General features: G+C 41.8%; 1 protein-coding gene across 2 annotated transcripts in view; it reads left to right on the top strand.

Moving 5' to 3' along the window:
* The window catches only part of LOC146080918 (nucleotide-binding oligomerization domain-containing protein 1-like), a 55,880-nt gene that overhangs the window by 4,579 nt on the left and 29,043 nt on the right, over positions 1 to 22,258 (top strand). The window contains exons 2-5 of one of the 2 annotated variants that reach the window (XM_083188626.1): positions 1,162 to 1,297; positions 1,382 to 1,422; positions 3,477 to 3,651; positions 15,836 to 17,633. In XM_083188626.1, the coding sequence (XP_083044752.1) occupies positions 1,243 to 1,297; positions 1,382 to 1,422; positions 3,477 to 3,651; positions 15,836 to 17,633 (2,069 nt within the window). In that variant the 5' untranslated portion in view covers positions 1,162 to 1,242. Of the gene's footprint in view, positions 1 to 1,161; positions 1,423 to 3,476; positions 3,652 to 15,835; positions 17,634 to 22,258 lie in introns of both variants that reach the window. The other variant, XM_083188625.1, reaches the window with a different exon arrangement.

Genomic DNA, 22,258 nt, shown 5'->3' with positions numbered 1-22,258 from the left:
TACGTCAGCTTCCCGCCCATATCCCTGCTTTCATACGGAAAAATGTCCGAGTGGTCTGGAGCACTCGGCGACCATCGGAGGATGGGGGAGGTTCCCACAGATTGAGGAGGTGTTCACATGAAACATCCACTCGCATTCTGTACGCTCGGCGTCTTACCTCATTCGGACGGTGTGAGCGATCCGTACGGTAGGCGGGGCTAAGTAACCCTCGGTTCCTGTCCGTAATACGCATCCATTTGAATCAACTAGAATAAGGGCCACTATGCGATATCCTTAGAGAATAAGATCACTAACCATGTCACCTGAACTCATGGACAAACGATCTAGTGCTAACACACTATTTCATTCATACCCCTTTCAAGCCAGGTCGCAAGCCGGGTTCTAAGTTCTGGGTGCAACCCGGCTTGCAAGTGCTTTCACACTGGCCACCTGACCCGGAATGAAGTCAGGCGGGTGGCGTCATCTGGAGGCTTGGCCGGGGCGGCGCTGGGAGATGTCAGCACCTCCCAGCGGCGCATTTTCACTCCAGTGAACGGGATTTAGATCACGCTGACCCGGAATACCCGTTTACACTCACTGCATCCCATGTCGATTCCGAAATCTACCCAGGTCAGGACCTGGGTAGATATCCCGGAATGCTGAACACGGGATGCAGGGACAAGACCCTTTCACACTGAGCTAAATCCCAGGTTGATGCGCATTCATGTGCATACAACCAGGGATATTTTTGCAAGTGTGAATGGGGTATAAGTGACGTCACCTAAGCCCCCTCTGCTGAACATGCATTCATTTACGATGTTGTCAAATTTGATTCCATGTTCAGATGACAAGGGGGATCATTAAGAACACGCGGGAGTGTGCATTGTTAACCATATAGTGGGTACACAACAGACAATATGCATGATAATATCATTAACGATATCATTATCGTGCATATCGTTAGATAAAATCGCATAGTACAGTATGTACACAGCTTTTGGTTAATTACATTCATTTGTAATTCCTAAAGTAGTATCCATTAATTCAATAATAATAATAATATAATTCCTTCTATTTTTAAAAATAAATGTATTTTAGATTTACATTTAAGGGTAAGAAAAAGGGGGTAATGCATGACAATTATTTTAAAGTATTTTTTTTTCCTTCAAAATTTGTACACAGTGGCTGCAAGATTTTCAAGAACCCCTCAATGATGGTCCTACAAGCATACTAATTATGTGGAAACTGTGATGTTCTCCCAGAATGATGGAACTACAGCAGCCTGGACAGCAGTCATTGGCTTATTTAATAAAAACAGGTCGAGAGACATTGGTTACTCTAATTAGAAATACCCAGTGTTTGCTTGATAATTTAACTAACAATGGCTACTTTTCCACTGAAGATGCTGAAATTGTTCTACAATTTTCAACACGGGCAGACAGGGTAAGACAAATTACTCCTTCATTTCTCAATCCTCCTGATGTTCTTATACTTTTAAAGTTATTGGAATTTCAGTCTGCGTGCATTGCTGTATTCACCCACTTATCCTTTAAGGCTTCCCTACGGTTTGCTTTATGACTTCAAGACTTGCTCCTAATATGTGTTCTAAGACAAAGGGCCTAATTCAGGTTGGCTTGCAAAAGCAAAATACTCTTTCTAATGGGCAAACCCATGTGCACTGTAGGTGGGGCTGATGTAACATGTGCAGAGAGAGTTACATTTGGGTGGGGTGTGTTCAAACTGAAATCTAAATTGCAGTGTAAAAATAATGCAGCCTGTGTTTACCCTGCACAGAAACAAATGTAACTCTCTGCACATGTTCCATCAGCCCCACCTGCAAGGGGCATGGTTTTGTCCATTAAATAAGGAGTTTGCTTTTGCAAACCAGCCTCAATCACCCCCAAATAGAGGAAAAGGTCTCATCTATTGTACTTTTGGGATGTATTCCATTTTTCTACTTTATAGTGTTTTTTCTGTAAGTGATTTGTGCGTCAATGTGGGTCTTTTTCTTCTATACTGTTCTACATTTTTAATTGTGATATTGTTATTGGTGGATTCTCAGAATGACTTTGTTTTTTAATCACAGGGAGGTACAGTAGATGATAAGTAATTATGGGAAATATATGTTTAGAGACTGTAGACATGTGTTGTGCTGAAACTCTCCAGAGGTAATATCACTGACACTGATAAGAAGTAGAGCTCATGCCAACTGTCATTAAATGCCAATGTGATGACTTTTTGTTTTCAGCAGTTGATTTTATTATATAGATGACATTTTTGTGTTTCAGTGATTTGCTTACAGTGGGAAAAAAACAAAAAATCTGTAAATTTAAGGTGCAGAAGGCATCACATTAATCAGTAATCTTTCTCTGTAAAAATATGTTATTTGGTAGAATTGCACAAATCAATGCATATAGCACTATATCTGAGCACATGGAAGAAACAAGCAGTATTTGCTTGGAGAAGAAATGATGCACAGTGCCTCCAAAATAATGAACATCAGTGGCATTTTATACCGATGGGCTGCAGGACTGCAGCCCCCATGTAAAATCAGTCACGGTGCTTAGTGTTAGTTAAGATAGATGCAGTCCATGAGACTGCACTGACTTCACTGTGGCTGACAGTGACTTCCTATTGGAAGTCCGACCTGCCAGTCACCTGCAGTAAGGCAGTCCCATTGGGAACTATTCCCTCCCTCTGGGCTGATTCTTTGGCTGCAGTGCCTGCAGCCAAAGCATTGCGGCCAGCAGCCGTCCCTCTCCTACAATCAGGTAGGAGCCGCAGCTGATGAACATCCTCCAAAATGCATGTTTTTTATCATCTCTTAAATGTCCTGTAAATTAAACTTCTGCTTCTGTACATAAATGAAATTTAGCTAAGCATAATCAACAAGGTTTCCCCATTGGAAGATGCAAAATGTACAATTTTCACGGAAATGGTTCCATGTCCTGAAAGTCCATAAATGCATTTGTGTAAATTAAGAACAAGGAAGAAAGGAAGAGACCTGCGCTCAGATGAGTGTATATGTTACACCCAAATAATGTTTGGCTAGTATAAGTACTGTAGATGCAGGTATTCGTGATTAAGTCATAACATGTATTTATTAACTTGTCTGGTCACAATGGCCATTATTCTAGTTCACTCTTTCTGACAAAATCCTTCTTAGATGGACAAAACCATGTGCACTGCAGGGGGGGTAGATGTAACGTGCAGAGAGAATTAGATTTGGGTGAGTTATTTTGTTTATGTGCAGGGTAAATACTGGCTGCTTTATTTTTACACTACAATATAGATCTCACTTTGAAGTAAAACCCTACCCAAATCTAATTCTCTCTGCACAAGTAACATCTACCCCACCTGCAGTGCACATGGTTTTGTCCATCTAAGAAGTCCTTCAAAGTGAGCGCTGACCTTTTCTACAAATTTGTGTAAGTTAGACCAATGTAAATGAGCCACATATATGATTTTATTATTTAAAATATTTCCCATTGTTACAGGTACGTCAGATTCTTGATCTGGTGGAGAGTAAAGGAGAAGAGGTTGCTCATTGTTTCATATATATACTCCACAAAGTGCCTGAAGCTTATTTTGATTTGAACCCTTGGTTACAAGAAATCAATTTTCAAGCTTCAGAACAAATGCAGAGTCTGCATATTACAAACAACGACCCTGGTATGAATATCTTATTTTGTCAATGTAAACTTGTAAGTAATTTGTTGCAGCTTGTTTGTGGCCTGTTTTATAAGTATGTTTACTGTTAAAAGAATGTATTAACCAGTTTCAAGTATAATTATATTCTGGGTACTCACAAGGCTGAAAAATTAGTGGATAGGACTACCTACAATGGGAAGAACTGGGGGGCACTCACCAAGAGCTGGGTTTCCTGCAGCTGCTCAATGAATGGGATAGTTATGGGCCCTACACACATTGCGATGTGTGCAGGGCTTCCTAGCTATGCTAGGTCGGGCTGTGCTGCGCCGCTATCGCATAGCACACAGAGCTGACAGCCCACACACAGAGCGAGCTGTCAACTCTGTGTGCTAAGCGAGCAGACAGCGCCAGTGTTCTCCGGTGGGAGAACACTGCCGATGCCGAGATTGATGGACACTGTCCATCAATATCGGCCAGTGATAAAGACGTGCGGGGACGCGCACGGATGCTGATATAGCCCCCACACATACACCGATGTGAGGGCATTTGCTAAGCGACTTTGACAAACTAAGCAAAATCGCTTAGAAAATGCCTTAATATCGGCATGTGTGTAGGCCGTATTAGTCCAGTAAGAAAACAATGAAATGAGAAAACCTGGAGAAGAGCATGAGAGTTGAAATACCAATATGAGAAAAAAATGGATGTAGGGAGCTGCTTGGACAACCCCTTCACTTGCCTGCCAAAACCCGGATCAGTCTGAACCAACCCCTGGGACTTACATATACCACTCAAAAAAATAAAGGGAACACTTAAACAACACAATGTAACTCCAAGTCAATCACACTTCTGTGAAATCAAACTGTCCACTTAGGAAGCAACACTGATTGACAATCAATTTCACAATCTTTTGTGCAAATGGAATAGACAACAGGTGGAAATTATAGGCAATTAGCAAGACACCCCCAATAAAAGATTTGTTCTGCAGGTGGTGACCTGCTTTCTATGCTTTCTGGCTGATGTTTTGGTCACTTTTGAAAGCTGGCGGTGCTTTCACTCTAGTGGTAGCATGAGACGGAGTCTACAACCCACACAAGTGGCTCAGGTAGTGCTGCTCATTCAGGATGGCACATCAATGCGAGCTGTGGCAAGATGGTTTGCTGTGTCTGTCAGCGTAGTGTCCAGAGCATGGAGGCGCTACCAGGAAACAGGTCAGTACATCAGGAGATGTGGAGGAGGCCGTAGGAGGGCAACAACCCAGCAGAAGGACCGCTACCTCCGCCTTTGTGCAAGGAGGAACAGGAGGAGCACTGCCAGAGCCCTGCAAAATGAGCTGCAGCAGGCCACAAATGTGCATGTGTCTACTCAAAACGGTCAGAAACAGACTCCATGAGGGTGGTATGAGGGCCCGATGTCCACAGGTGGGGTTGGTGCTTACAGCCCAATACCGTGCAAGACATTTGACATTTGCTAGAGAAAACCAACATTGGCAAATTCGCCACTGGCGCACTGTGCTCTTCACAGATGAAAGCAGGATCACACTGAGCACATGTGACAGAGCCTGGAGACGCCAAGGAGAACATTCTGCTGCCTGCAACATCCTCCAGCATGACCAGTTTGGCAGTGGGTCAGTAATGGTGTGGGGTGGCATTTCTTGGGGGGGGGGGGCGCACAGCCCTCCATGTGCTCGCCAGAGGTAGCCTGACTGCCATTAGGTACCGAGATGAGATCCTCAGACCCCTTGTGAGACCATATGCTGGTGCGGTTGGCCCTGGGTTCCTCCTAATTGCAAGACAATGCTAGACCTCATGTGGCAGGAGTGTGTCAGCAGTTTCTGCAAGACAAAGGCATTGATGCTATGGACTGGCCCGCCCATTCCCCAGACCTGAATCCAATTGAGCACATCTGGGACATCATATCTCGCTCCATCCACCAACGCCACTTTGCACCACAGACTGTCCAGGAGTTGGCGGATGCTTTAGTCCAGGTCTGGGAGGAGATCCCTTAGCAGACCATCCACCAGCTCATCAGGAGCATGCCCAAGCATTGCAGGGAGGTCATACAGGCACATAGAAGCCACACACTACTGGGCCTCATTTTGACTCGTTTTAAGGACATTACATCAAAGTGTGATCAGCCTGTAGTGTGTTTTTCAACTTTAATTTTGAGTGTGACTCCAAATCCAGACCTCCATGGGTTAATCAATTGATTTCCATTGATAATTTTTGTGTGATTTTGTTGTCAGCACATTTAACTATGTAAAGAACAAAGTATTTAATAAGAATATTTCTTTCATTCAGATCTAGGATGAGTTATGTTAGTGTTCCCTTTAATTTTTTGAGCAATGTATATTGCTAACAAGAGGACTTTCATGAAACTTTTACCCACCAGCAGTACTCAATTTGGAAAGCATCCATCTGCCAAATACACCAGCAGACCAAATACAGCTTCATCCAGTGGACTTTGGTTATTTGTGCCAGCTTTGGCCCGACCACAAAGAGACCTGGTGGAGGACACTCAAACCCTATCAAGGGTGGTAACAATTCCTGTTCATGCCATATTTCTATCCCAGAGGTATTATAGGAACAGACTCTCCGGCAGCAAGTAACTCCATCTGGGGTGTCCATTGATTGTTTTATTTCACCCACTTTTCACTAAATTGTTTTAATATTTGAATATGCTTTATTAAACATTTTGTACGAGATCATCCAATCTACATCCATTTTTTTCTCATATTGGTATTTTCAACTCTTATGTGCTGCTTCAAGTTTTCTCTTTTCAAGGCTGAAAAATGAGCTGTCTGGCCAATCCACCGACCTGTATTTGCTGATCAGAACTTGCATACACATTTACCGATTGAGGGCCCAATGTGTTGTGTTTCATATCACAACTGGGCGGCATTTACATGTGCCCGCTCATTTGTGATGTCATTCATCCTCAGCCTCTACAGGAAGTGTACAGATGGTCTGCAGACCTCCCAAACACACAGCATTCATGAAATATATGCAGATATATTGGCCATCAGATTGGCTGCAGGGCCAATGTAATATGTCATATTTATAATGTATATAATAGATTCCATAACTATGGTCAGTTTTTGTACATACTGTAACTGATATCATGTGGACATGTATAGGTGAATACCCTTTGAAAAGCCCATCCCTAATCCATAGGGTTCCCTAGGGCTTCTGTGCACAGGGACAGAGAATGATTGCATCCCATCATGGTCAGAGAAGAATCTACAGTTCTGTTGTCCACATACTGTAAATTGGAACTGCACTGCCCCAAAGATAACTGGGAACTAAAACCCTGAGGGCTAATCAGCTTTAGCAGATTGAAGTAAACCTTCTGATCTGCAGATCATCTCCCTCTCACTGCCTAGACGTTTGAGTGATTATCATGCCTTCCATGTATAGTTTAACTTTGAACTATCAATGAACCATGATCCTGCCCATCTCTCTTGAGGAACTACCAGAAATATGGAAGGAGTGTCTACATTGAATCACAAAACATTTTATATTCTTGGTGGGAGTCATATTAGAACACAGGTTCTCAAACTCGGTCCTCAGGACCCCACTCAGTGCATGTTTTGCAGGTCTCCTCACAGAATCACAAGTGAAATAATTAGCGCCACCTGTGAATCTTTTAAAATGTGTCAGTGAGTAATGAATGCACCTGTGCACCTGCCGGGTGACCTGGAAAATGTGAACTGTGTGGGGTCCTGAGGACCGAGTTTGAGAACCCCTGGATTAGACAAAAGGTTCTCAAATTCGGTCCTCAGGACCTCACACAGTGCATATTTGGCAGGTCTCCATCGCAGAATCACAAGTGAAATAATAAGCTCCACCTGTGGATCTTTTAAAATGTGTCAATGAGTAATGAATGCACATGTGCACCTGCCAGGTGACCTGGAAAACGTAAACTGTTTGGAGTCCTGAGGACCGAGTTTGAGAACCCCTGGATTAGATTTAAATGCATTTATGGAGAAGGTGAGTTTGAGCAAACTCAACAGAATCAGAACTTGGGGTCACAGTGTGAATATTCCAGCAGCATATCGTCTGTGGTTCCCAAGCATTTTTGCACCCTCAATCATATTCTATGTATGTGTAATTTATAGTACCCTCTTGTTTAAAACTGGTTTCAATTACCCATTTGACTTTCTTGGCATATAATTGAAACTTAAACAACTTTTGGAGGACAAGATTGACAAATCTAGATTCTCCGGTCAAGCTACAGACAATACTTTGTTTAGCAATGGGCTGCAACTCCTTGAAGAAAGACATTTTGGAAAGGGAAGCAAATGAGAGTATGACTTGGTCTATTTGAGATTATTTTTAGAGATCACATGTGTGCTTTGTAATAAACCCTGTGGCAGGATGTAATACAGTACGAGTTTGCTGATGGTGCGGGAAGCCAGCCAAACTACGTTTTTGTTTTTTTAAAGATGGCAATTTGGTTTTGCCTTGTAGATGATTGTCGCTTTTAAAGAAAGAAAACATCTGAGTTCATCCTGAAACCTGCACATCTGGTGAACTCAGACTGTAATACATCCCACTGCTAAACTCACTTATGCAATCTTGGTTAAATGAAATTGAAATTTGGTTTAAATTTACCATATTCAGTATGTGACCATTAGCTCAGTGAGCAGATGCATTGCCCTGTCCTCCTATGTCGGAACAAGCTAGGGGCCTGATTCAGCAATGATGGCCGATCAGCGACTTTGCAATTCAGATTATCGAACAACTGCGGGTGCATGAGTGGCCGCAAGTAGCAACAAAATTCGTGAATGCTATGTACTCGCAGTTTGATCACAGTAATCACAGTGTGATTGACAGGAAGTGTGGTGGAAATGACGTAGGCGTGCCAAGTATATTTTTAAGGAGGGTCTGTGATGCCAGCGATGACCACTTACAGTCAGGTCCATATATATATTGGGACATTTACACAATTCTCATAGTTATGGGCAGTATTCAATGCTCCCATTTTGCATTTTTTCTGGCAAGGTTCGCTTTTTTTTTTTTGGTGAGAAGGCCAGTCCTCTCTCCAAAAATGGTCCTCATTCAATGCTCCCGGTTTGCCAAAAAAAAACCCAGAGCTTTGCCCTGTTCGCTACGTGGTCATTGCCGTTATTCGCCATTGCTTTCTTATGGGAAATTTGTGTACCTCGCCAATTATGTATCAGTGCCAAAATGGAGAATGCTGCGCACTGTTTTTTTTTGGCTTGCCTCTCCGTTTTGCTGTCGGCATCTTTTTAAGGGAATTGAACTTACGTACATATATAAAAAATATATATATATATTTTTTTTTTTGGTGTCTACAAGTCTTTTTTTTTATTATTTGAAGAATCTATATTTTATTATATTTTTTTAGAAGAGCCACATTAACATATTTTTATTTTTTATGGTAATTTTTTTTTCCACCCATGATGCATTTTTTTCTCACTGTATATTCTACCCATGACTGCAGTTAGTGCCCATGATTCACCTCTTCTTCCTCACTACTTCCTTTGGACTTTGTGGAGATACACAGCTTTTCACACATCAGCTGCTTTGGAATTGTTTTTTTAAGGCTAATTTGGGTTTTTCTGCATATATCGGCGAAATTTGAACACTGTCTACAAGTGGAGCGAATAAATCCTCGGACGCCGCATTGGTCAGTGCTCGCCGTCAGGGACAGCGAGAAACTGACACGTTGAATAGGGTGAACAGGAGGCATGGCGAGGGGTAGAAAAAATGGAGAATACATAGCGAATTAAAAATGGAGAACACTGTGCCATGCTTGCCAGAGCATCGAATACACCTAATTAAGTTTGAATTGAAGGAGGGTCTGTGATGCCAGCGATGACCACTTACAGTCAGGTCCATAAATATTGGGACATCGACACAATTCTCATATTTTGGGCTCTATGCGCCACCACAGTGAGTTTGAAATGAACCAAGATGTGCTTTAACTGCAGACTTTCCGCTTTAATTTGAGGGTATTTACATCCAAATCAGGTTTCTATATGTGCCTCCCACTTTTTAAGGGACAAAAGTAATGAGACATTTGACTCAAAAGCTATTTAGGTGTGGGCTATTTCCTCATTATTTCATCATCAATTAAGCAGGTAAAAGGTCTGGAGTTGATTTCAGGCATGACATCTGCATTTGGAATCTGTTTCTGGCGATTCTCAATATGAGAACCAAAGAGCTGTCACTATCAGTGAAGCAAGCCATCATTAGGCTGAAAAATCAAAACAAACCCATCAGAGAGATAGCAAAAATATCAGGTGTGGCCAAATCAACTGTTTGAAACATTCTTTTTTTTTAAAGAAAATTTTTTTATTGATTTTTGTAACATATAGAGTAGAGAAGACACTCCAATGAAATATATAATATATAGAATACATTGGCATTTCAAATGTACTAACAATATCCCAAAAGCAGATATAAAAGTAATCGTATAAAAATACAAATACAAAGATTGTATATCAACATCTGTATACATAAAACACAGTATTTGCATCTGCTACATATCCAGAAAAAGAAGAGAAAGAGAAAGTATCACTAAAGCATAATACATATAGTAAACAGATATGAGAATTTCAGGAAGTGGAGAGGGAGGGGAGGAAGAGACACCAGACAAAAAAAAAAAAAAACGACTATCAAGATCAGAACATCACATAACGTACCTCATTACTTGGGAGGGCAATTTCAGTATTACGACATCAGTTAATCCATCACGCAGGAAAAGTACATGGTGCATGATCTAGTTTTCTGTCCAAAAAACATTCAGTAGTCTGAAAAAGTTTATATATATGTGTCTGTACATCAGGGGTCAAGCTAACAATAAACTCCCATTGTTTCATGAACTTTTTAACATCATTTTCTATATCTGGAAGGGAAGCACAACCTTTATAATATAAAACCCTAATGAGAACATTCTGTACTGCCTCCAAGGAGGGGGTAGAACATTTTTTTTAAACATTTTTAAAAAGAAATAATTCACCTCTCTGGTACATTATTTATTTTTAAGAATGTTTTAAAAAAAAAATGCTCAGCAACACCAAAAGACCCGGAGGACCACAGAAAACAACTGTGGTGGATTACAGAAGAATTACTTCCCTAATGAGAAAAACCCCTTCACAACAGTTGGCCAGATCAAGAACACTCTCCAGGAGGTATACAAGGAAACACAGCTCTATTTTTGAGGAAGGATCAAATTGAATACCATGGGATGGTTAAATGATAATAATAATGTTTATTATAAAATACAAAATTAATAAATGTAAATTAATAAAATAATGGATACAAACTTTAGTTGAACCATGAATTAGTGGCATGGTGAGATATACAGTCTCTTACATTGGTGATTGGTATTAAGGTGCATTCCCGTTCCTATGGTGATCATTTGACCTTACAGTATATCGGTGTCTCTCACACTCACTGTCTGTAGATTTCACTTGTAATTAGCCCGATTAGAGCAGGGAGTTCCTGGAGTGGAGAGTCTTTTAATCCAGAGGGAGTTCTTGAGCCCAGAAGGAAATAGCTGGTGGGTCCATACAAGAACTTGGGGTCCTGCGGTCTGGTTCGGGGCAATCCTTGGTCCAAAGTGTAGTACAGTATCCACACAAGATCCAGCCTGACTACAGAGGTAACGTTGGACGCCTTAACCTTTCACTCTGTCCGGACGTATAACATCTACTGTTTTTTTGTGACTGTGTTGTAGCTTTCACGTTGCCTCCTGGGTCACCAGGTCCTTTTTGCATTTTTTATTTTTCTTTTTAAAGTCTTTTTTTTACCTTGAATGTTTTTATTAATTTTGTATACATGAATTTACATTGTACGTATTCTTAGTCCAACTATGGACATTTTGTAAAATTAAAGCTTTCTAGTCTACCTACCATTCTCCTTGTTTTTTGGGTTCCCAAAATAATCTACGTTGAGAGACCCTTTTTTTAAAAACACAAAGGCCTTTTTCTGATATCACAAAGAAACCTTGATGCGTCTGGCTCCATTCCAAAACACCGTGAGTGTGGTACGCCATTCTTTTTGAATCGCCATCTTGAATTTTTAACAGAAAGATACCTTTATGTGTTTCCATTTACCATCTTGGATGTGAGTGGGGGTACACCAATACAAATTTATTGTCTGAAATATAACTTTGAGAAAACCTCTACGAAAGATACCTTGATGAGAGTTACCCCACCTAGTAACCAGTGAGTGGGGGTACGCTTATCTATCCTTCCTGACAGAAATAGAAGGGGTTTGAGAAAGATACCTTTATGGGATTACAACATATAATGTTTATGTGAGTAGAGGTACGCCCCTGGAGCAGACCTCTTGCTAGACATATAATCTGGGAGAAACAAATTCCCCATAGATACCTGCGCAAAATAAGAATACCTCAATTCCAAAGCATTTTTTGAACTTTACCACTTTTTTATTGTATTTCATTTGTTCACACAACCTATTTTTTTCATTTTCTATGACCTTTTTGAGAGATGTATGAAAAACACGGACTTCACATCTTAAAGAATTCTCTCAAGGGACCGATACACTTACCTTTCATCCATTGATATATACGGAAGGGAAGTACTCCTGATCTTGTCTTTGTGCACATTGATTTGTTCACTTTTTATTCGCATTATTTTTTTGTATGTAGTCTTAGCGCTGTGTACCGTTTCTGGATCTCAAAACCTTTTTTTCCATTTGTTCAGCTTGTAAATTATACCCATTCCAGCCCCTGTATCCCCTTAAGGGGAATTTGCCTACTCTCCAGGAGGTAGGTGTATATGTGTCAAAGTAAACAATCAAGAGAAGACTTCACAAGAGTGAATATAGAGGGTTCACCACAAGATGTAAACCATTGATGAGCCTCAAAAACAGGAAGACCAGATTAGAGCTTGCCAAACAACATCTAAAAAAGCCTTTACAGTTCTGGAACAACATCCTATGGACAGATGAGACAAAGATTAACTTGTTCCAGAGTGATGGGAAGAGAAGAGTATGGAGAAGAAAAGGAACTGCTCATGACCCAAAACAATACATCTCTTCAGTGAAGCAAGGTGGTGGTAGTGTCATGGCATGGGCATGTATGGCTGGCAATGGAACTGGTTCCCTTGTATTTATTGATAATGTGGCTGCTGACAAAAGCAGCAGGATGAATTCTGAAGTGTTTCAGGCAATATTATCTGCTCATATTCGGTCAAATGCTTCAGAACTCATGGGACGGCGCTTCACAGTGAAGATGGACAATGACCTGAAGCATACTGCAAAAGCCACCAAACAGTTTTTTAAGGCAAATAAGTGGAATATTATGCAATGGCCTAGTCAAGCACCTAACCTGAATCCGATTGAGAATGCATTTTACTTGATGAAGACAAAACTGAGGGGAAAATGCCCCAAGAACAAGCAGGAACTGAAGACATTTTCAGTAGAGGCATGGCAGAGCATCACCAGGGATGAAACCCAGCGTCTGATGATGTCTATGTGTTCCATACTTCAGGCTGTAATTGACTGCAAAGGATTTGCAACAAAGTATTAAAACGTGAAAGTGGGTGGCACATATACAGTAGAAACCGTTGTAATTCTTACACTGTTCACCTGATTTGGATGTAAATACCCTCAAATTTAAAGCTTAAAGTCTGCAGTTAAAGCACATATTGTTTGGTTCCTTTCAAACCCATTGTGGTGGTGTATAGAGCCCAAAATATGAGAATTGTGTTGATGTCCCACTATTTATAGACCTGACTACATCCTGTCTGTCACAGAGTTGTGCAAGGATCAAACTAACATTTTCATAGACCTCTGCAGATCAGCGATCAGGTCTGAATCAGGCCCTAACTTCAATCTTTGAATTTTAAATTTGTTCCAGAAGTAATCAGGATGCCTGCTCATTACTTATCAGCTATTGCTAAATGGCATCATTTTCATACTTTTCTCCTCAACAGCACTGCAGATTAGGAAGCACTGGCATTTGTATTTAAAACATAGGCCCTGACTCTTGATAGCTCGCAGCTTACTGAGCACCAGATACGCCTCTCCGCCAAATCCCCCCTCACTGCCTATTCCCCTTGCTAAAATGCGAGGGGATGTGTAACGAAGACACATACCCTCGCATGTCTCCACAGCAGGTGAAAACATTCAATGGTCGTCGACCACCGAATAATTTCTCCTAGCTTCGCAAATAAAAGTCATTGGGAATTGACTTTCATTTGCGAGCACCGGGACAAAGACGGGGCGGGTGGCTGATGCCCCCTCCTTCAGACATTGTCCAGCCAGCATACCATTGGGAATGCTGGGGGTTCCATAGGGCGATCCCCGCCCACATCCACCCCCAGCCAGCCCAGATGTTTACGAAGGGCTCAGCGACTATGCAAGTTGCCAAAGCCATTCACAAAGGGGAGCTGCAAATGCGCATAACAGACCATGCGCAGTCCCCAAAACAATGGGACCGGGCTGAACTTGCATTATTGTGAGAAGATCAGAATAACCCCCATAGTGCAAAATACAATATATTAAACATAAGCTAGGATACATAAATTGTACAATTGGTTGTTAACTTATGTTTGATTAGTCAAGTTAGTGAAAATATATTACCACCTGCAATACCAAGTAATTAAACAGATATTTACTTTGCAGCACTTTTCAAACCCGCTGCATCTTGGCTTTGGACACTGGCTTGAAAGGCGCAATAATAAATAGAAAACACGCCTGGTGTTGTATTTAAAATGATTGCTCCTTTTGATCTAGTGAATAACACTGATGGTAGTACATTTACCATTTGCATATGATAATGTAAAGCAAATAAATGAAAATATAGCCTAAGGCCTAACAAGAATTTTTCCAGCGTGGCCCTTAACGGCAAGTTAGGGGACAATAGATTTACAATGGAAGTGTTGTAAAAAGAAAACATGTAAAATGCCATGGATCACTAAATCATTTATTAGGACAATTAATAACATAAGTTGTTTAAATAAATAAAAAATTATGAACTATGTTAAATAATTTACCAAAAGGTTAAATGTTAAAAATGGGTCAGAGAGGGAGAGAGGGAGAGAGGGAGAGAGGGAGAGAGAGAGAGAGAGAGAGAGAGAGAGAGAGAGAGAGAGAGAGAGATTGTATTTAGAAATTAAGTCACTCACAGGGGACTTTGAAATAAAACTTATGGAAATTACATTTTGGCCCAGAACAGGTTCCTGCTGATGTCATATTTAATAAGAGGATCAGGAACTGAGTTCTTGCTGAAAAATAGCACTGCTGCTACTTACAAACCCTGTAATAGCATGCAATTTATGGTAAACTGCCATCAACCAATGATGGGCTCTGCACCAAGCTAATGCTCAGCATCATTGGATTGGCTCACTGTCATGCTGGAGATATCCCTACTGTGTTCACCTTTGTCCTTAAACTTTTGTGACGCTTTACATACCTTCACTCTTTTAGCAGAACATGTCTATGTGCTGCTGACCTGCACCAGTTCCCTCATGCATAGGAATTAGGGATGGCCATCATTGCCATTGCCATCGATGGCAATAGTCCAACTGGCCATCGATAGTGTTAAACTATGCAATGGATCACCATCAATATTTTTACCTATCAATGGTCATCTATTGTGTTTGACTGATTGGCCTAAGGCCAATCAAAACAAGGGGGCATGGCTTCATGGGTGTCATGGGGTGGAGCTATGCTCCGTGTCCCAGCACTTTGAAAAAAGCCAAAAGCAAAACATTGGTTTTACTGTGCCATCGATGGAGGGAAACCATCTGGTTCTCCCGTATCAATGGCAAAAGTATTCAACATCGGGCATAAACCATTGATGATTTCAAATCATCGATGGTCGATGGCTAGCCCTAATATAAATCATCAGTTGTGGTTACTCCTGCTCAGCTCCTACAACCAGCTTGTTTTTGAAGTATTGCCGGGAATGGGTCGTACCCGCCACAGCAGAGTGAGGAAGTATTTGGGCACACCAGGGATCTCAATGACACCCTATAGTGATATCAAATAATATATGTGTAATAGCAGGAATATAAGACTTCACCACATATCCTTTTAATACCTTCTAGTTTTCCAACACCAGCGTACATTTCCACTTGTATCTGCAATTTAAATAAAAACTCTAATTTGAGTTCTTTATTGATTTGGTGGGATATATACTTAATATCATGTGTATGGTTCCTAATTTAAATATGAATTATATATAATTTCTTGTTTCCTTTTTTCAGTTACTATGTATATGAAGAAGCTCAAACAAGAATTGAGTAGTGGGTCCAGGTTTGTTAATTCGTACAACCATAGGGAGGAGATGATACTCCAGGAAACATACATCAATGGCATCATGGAGCTGGTCAATGCTAGAAATGAAACGATGGGACGTGTAAAAGATTTACATTCTGTGTTTGATGACACTGGGGTAATCAATGAAGATGGAGAAACTACTTTCATCTATGGTGATGCTGGCATGGGAAAAACTCTATTGATCCAAAAAATGCAGAATATGTGGGCCAAAGGAGAATCTTATTTTGGTATAAAATTCTTTTTTAGATTTCGGTGTAGGACATTTATCTTTTTTAAACTGAACACTACCATGTCTCTGAAGGACTTACTCTTCAAATACAACTGCACTCCGGACCATGATCCAGAAGAAGTATTTAGATATATTATTAACTTTCCAGAAACTGTTTTGTTCACCTTTGATGGCTTTGATGAAATACCTTCCAATTTTGACATGAAGAGTGTTCCAGAAGTGCTGTCACCCACTGACTCGACCCACCCAGCAGCTTTGCTCATGCATTTATTAAGTGGAAAATTATTGAAAGGGTCAAAGAAAGTTTTAACAGCAAGGACAGGTTGTCAGGTGCCTTCTAACTTTGTCCGTAAGAAAATAATGCTCCGTGGCTTCTCTACGATTAACCTAAAGGAATATATTGGTTTGTTCTTTACGGAACCCGAAGTTCAAAGGCATGTGTTTAGCAATCTGGACGCCAACCACAACGTCCTCAGCTTGTGTTCAATACCCTTATTTTGCTATATAATATTTAAATCTTATGAACACTTTTATCTTAAGAATGAGAGTCCTAAGTTTTCAAGCACTTCAGTAACACTTACAGATATCTTTTTACTCATAACTGAAGTTTATTTGAGCTTATCAAGTGCTAAAACCAAGAAGCAAACAAGAAGTCAGTTTGAGACTTATAAAAGCTGTCAGGGCTCCTTGCTGTCCATTGGAAAGTTGGCTTACAGTGAAATGGACAAGTCGCAGTTTGTCTTTGACCAAGACGTCATCACGTCTCTTGATATTCCTGAGAAAGATCTCCAATTGGGAATCCTCAGGACAGTGAAAAACTACAGTGAATGTGATGACAAAGCGTCTTTTGAATTTTTTCATGTGACACTTCAGTCTTTCTTTTCTGCTTTATTTCTTGTAATTGACAGTCAAACGAGCACTACAGATCTCCTGAAATATTTTAACCAATGTACATACTTCCAACATGAAGGATTGCAAGCTTCCCTTATGTCATGTTTTTGTACAAAGAGGCGCAAACAGGGCGATCCTTTCACCAATTACAATCACTTGCAGTTCGTCAATCTTTTTCTCTGTGGGCTGCTCTCCAAGTCAAAACGAGGCCTTCTAGAGAGCCTAGTACCACCTAGAGTTCTGAAACTCAAGAGAAAAGCAGTCATGCAACAGCTCTTCAAGAGCGTCAAATGTCACTTAAAAAACTTGCCCCGTTCACCTTGTATGGGGTATAACAGGGTCCATGCACTGACTCACTTCATTTGGATGGCACGATGTGTAGTGGAGACTCAGAGTGAGAAAGTGGGGAAACTTGCAGCCAAGGGCATTTGTGCTGATTACATTAAGCTAAGTTTTTGTGATGCTTGTTCCTCTGACTGTGGGGCCATCGCCTTTGTGCTGAATCATTACCGGAAAAAAATTGCTTTGGATATGGACAATAATAATATAAATGATTATGGAGTGAGAGAGCTCATACCGTGCTATGGAAAGCTCACTGTGGTTAGGTAAGGATTCTTATCATTTGTTGTTAGAAATATATTCAGCTGCCCTGCACGTAGATGTAAAGCATGGTAGCATAATCATCTACATTTCCATTTTAGAAATTGGGTTAAATAACCCATACCAAAAATCTGTGCCATAAGTGTTCTAATCTGCTAACATTTATTCAGTTAAAGTCCTAAAAGTAAATATCTTACAGTCTGTACTATGTTGTAATTGAGAATGTGTTAATACATATAAAGTTGCACAAAAATAGTTTAGAAAGAGATTAATGCACAAGATTCATTACAGTTGTTGAAAGGCATGGGGCCTGATTCAGACCGTGATGGGGAAGTGCGGATATGGCTATTCCGCCAATTGAGCACTTATGCACATGTGCACAGGCCACTAGAGCCAGTGGGCGGCAATGGAGTCTGTGACCGACACAACTGGGGTCTGTGACCGACTGCTTCATTTGAAATGGGGGAGGTCCGAGGCGACTGCGTGATGTCACATGCAGCCACTGCAACCTGAAACTTGGCTGGTCTGTGTTTGGCTTCGTAACCAGGGGGCAGCATGTAATGTGCAAGCAGGCACATCAGATGGCGGTACCTGGCATGCAGGGCAGCCTTGCCCTGTGCTGGGCGACTCCCCGCAGCCTGTCACAAATTTTAGTTTTGTGAGGATTTGCAAAACTACAACCCGCTCTGCATTTGCTCCTTAGGCCGGTATTCAATTATCCCCGAAGAAACATTAGGCGGGTTAAGCCATTTTTCCCGATGCTTCTACAATTTTTTTTTCTTTACGGGCTATCCAATCTGGTTGCCCTAAAGAAAATACATTTTTGCCCCAACAACTCTGGGATTTTGCTTCCATGCCAGAGACAGGTGAAACAAAATCACAGATAAGCCGGCACACACTGGCTTATGGGGGCTAAATGAATAACCCACCAGTGAGATGATTACTTTCAAGTGTGGATAAGGCCTTAAGCAGTGATTTAGTTAACACATCTATTGGCATATTTAACTATGTACGGGGTGGGTCCTGGAAACTTCTGCAAGTTATCTTCAAAGATTTTGCTCCTCTTATGTAAAAATCTGCAGAGACTCTTTCAAAAGAATATGATTCTTATTGACTTTTATTCCTTTATTGCATTATATTTAATATTGCCTGTCTTGGCCTCAAAATACAAAAGGAAAAGTCAGATCTCTGCACAATGCCCAATATTGTCATTGGATTGTTGTGTGTTATAACAGTATCCTGTGTAGTTTACAGGTTATTATTGGTTTTACAATCCTACTAAAATACTAATATGTTGCCACAGTATCCTTTAATGTGACTGATCATTGAGTTTACATTACTGGCATACTGCCCAGAAAGAGTGGAAACAAATGTGCTAGAATCTAATGATTCACACTCTTCAACATTTCAGTAAGTGTAATGATGTTATAGTATAATACTGACATCTAGTGGTGGTATAGCGGCTTAAAAAAGTATATTTTTCTGAGCAATCTATATGCCGTAAATTGTATTAATTTAGTTTACACTAAAAGCTCATTCTGAGTCTCTCATGGAGCTGATAATATGCTATCACACACCGACAGAAGGGCGGGAATAGCCTTCAAAGAAGGGCAGATAATCAGCTCTTCCATTGGCTGGTAAATTACATGTGATTAATGCCCCTTTCCCACTGCAGGCTTTACACGGTAAAATGCCGTTTTTTTAGCCTTTTTAAACGGCTAGAGCTGCAGTGGGAAAGCTCCAGGTTGCTTTACACGGGTAACAAATACCGGTTTTTGTTACCCGTGTAAAAAGCAGTGTTTTTAACGTGTAAGAGCCGTTTTTTTGGCAGTGGGAAAGGGGTAGCCCTTTACACGTTAAAAAAAAAAACGGCATGGGGTCCCCCCCACTGCCGTAACCAGCACCAGGCTGAAGGAGCCGGGGCTGGTATTAAAAAAATCAGGAAACCCGACAAATAGGGGTTCCCTGATTTTTTACAACCAGCCCCAGGCTCCAGGTCCGGGGCTGGTTCCCAAAATACGGGGGACAAAATGACTAGGGGTCCCCCGTATTTTAAGAACCAACCCCAGGCACAACCAGCCAGCAGGGTAATGCCACAGCCGGGGGACACTTATTATATAAGTTCCCGCGGCCAAAGCATTAACCCTACCGACCAGTCAGCCTGGCCAGGGGCCCTGGGGGAGTGGGGACCCCCCCAATAAAGGGGTCCCCCCCTCCAGGACTTACCTGACCAGGCTGAAGCCTGGTGCTGTCCTCGATGCCCCTGGGCGGTGGGCATCGAGCTGATGGTATGGTGTAAAAAATAGAATAAAAACCATTGTCTTTTACTGGTGAACTATGAGTCCCAGCAAGCCTCCCCCGCAAGCTGGGACTTGGAGAACCACAAGTCCCAGCCTGCGGGGCATTAAAGGGCCCGCTGGGTCTTGTAGTTCCACAGTAAAAGAAAGAGTTAAATAAACACACTGACACACGTGAAAAATAAAAGTTTAATACATACATAACACATACATACTGATACTTACCTATCTTGAGCCCGTAGGTAGCCCTGGTCCTGATGTCCTGGTCCGTGTCGGCGTCTGTATCCATGTCGGCATCCCTGTCGGCGACGGCGTCGGCGGTCCGGAGTCCGAAGAAATCCATTTGGGAAGCTGTGGAAGGAAACCATACTCACCTGTCCCAGCGCGACGTAGTCCAGGTAAGGTCTTTGCAAAAAAAACAAACCGAACAACCGAACCAAGCGAACAGGCAGAGAGCCGCACGGTGTGTTTACATCGTGCGGCTCCGCCCCCGAATGCCGCTATTGGCCGCCTTGCGGCCTAGCGGCCAATAGCGGCATTCAAGGGCGGAGCCGCACGATGTAAACAAACACCGTGCGGCTCTCTGCCTGTTCGCTTGGTTCGGGTGTTCGGTTTGTTTTTTTTGCAAAGACCTTACCTGGACTACGTCATTACCCGTGTAGGCAGTGGGAAAGCAGCATAAGTCATTGGCTGGCTGTACTGATAAATATTTAGAAGAGAGACAGTCATTGGGTTAGGCAATGGTGAAACACGTGTAGCTAGTCAGTATGCTGTTATTATGTAGGTGCAGGGAGATTGGTCCATATAGCTAATATTGAATATTAGGATAATAGGGTTCAGTATCCACATTTATTTATTATTTATTAACAGTTTATTATATAGCACACACATTTTACACAGCGCTTTACAGAGCATAGTTATGAGCAAAAACACATACCAAATTACAGTACAAGACAGTTTAGGTAAATGGTTAATATGCATAATTGCATCAGGGGACAGGACACTGAAACAATCAGGGTGGCAGAGGTTTATATATTCTAAGAAAGGCACATGAGGAGAGAGGGCCCTGCTTGTGAGAGCTTACATTCTAAAAATCACCCAGTGTTGTGAATAGGATGTACCAGTTAGAATATTAGGTACTTGTGTATTATCTGGGCGCCTGATATATCGCATCGCATGCCACTAATTAAGGCATGCGATGCGATGGTACCCGATTTCAGGGGTTTTAAAACCCGACTGTACAATTTTTATATAGCGCGGCATCACGCATGCCATTATAATGGTTGTGATGCGACGCGATCATAGCCGATTTGGGCTTATTCCCATGTTAAATGCACCCCCAGACCTGATTTTTAATTGCACACCCACCCTGATGGGTAATGACTCTGTTAAATGCCCCCCCCATTGTTAACGCCACCCCACTATCAACGCCAAACCGAAGCGTGGCGAGCGCTGCGAGCCCGCGAGGGGCGATGGTACGCGTCCTCCGACCTTTTCATACCCCCACTATCCACGTCGGCTTGGAGTTGATTTTATATAGTGTGGCGAGCCCGAAGCGTGGCGAGCGGACGCGGAATATATGTGAAGTAATCCACGTCCCCTTACGGGGCTCGCTGCTCTCGCCATGCTTCGGACTCGGTGGCTCTCTGCGCTCGCCACCATAGGCGTGCGCACATTGAGTGTTAAGGGTGCACAGGCACTCCCTAATGCTGTGCCCCCACCCCACACTTATTGCTGCTAGTAATACCAGCAATACCTTTTACCAAAGACTTTTGCCTTTTAGACCTGTATTCCATTAAAAGAAGCGCCAATCAATCAATTATGTGTGTTTTGCATTATTAATTGTATTACACCATTGTCATATCACTAAATATCTGTGTCATCCAGATATGATTTTCACTTTATTTGCACATACTGTTACACCGAGAAATTTGAAGATGAAAACTGAAATAGGCAGGATATAATGGTGTGGCTGAGACGTTGTATATTGTAGTCAGTGCACTGGTGCATGCAACACTATTCACCAGTGGTGTTGACACTGAGCACCTGGCATATGCTCCCGGGTCCTCTGTCCTCCGTCCGTCACCAGCAAATAAGTGTAAAAATCGCCAAAGTTCACCAACGTGTTTCGTCCTATTGGTAGGACTTTTTCAAGGTGTCTACCAACGCGTTTCGTCCTATTGGTAGGACTTTTAAAAAAGTCCTACCAATAGGACGAAACGCGTTGGTGAACTTTGGCGATTTTTACACTTATTTGCTGGTGACGGACGGAGGACAGAGGACCCGGGAGCATATGCCAGGAGCTCAGTGTCAACACCACTGGTAAATAGTGT

Source organism: Crinia signifera, chromosome 5, assembly GCF_055691185.1.
Source record: "Crinia signifera chromosome 5, ASM5569118v1, whole genome shotgun sequence".
In the NCBI taxonomy this organism is placed as follows: Eukaryota; Metazoa; Chordata; class Amphibia; order Anura; family Myobatrachidae; genus Crinia; species Crinia signifera.
Note: the sequence above shows the minus strand (reverse complement) of the source record. Positions and strands in the feature narration are given on the sequence as shown.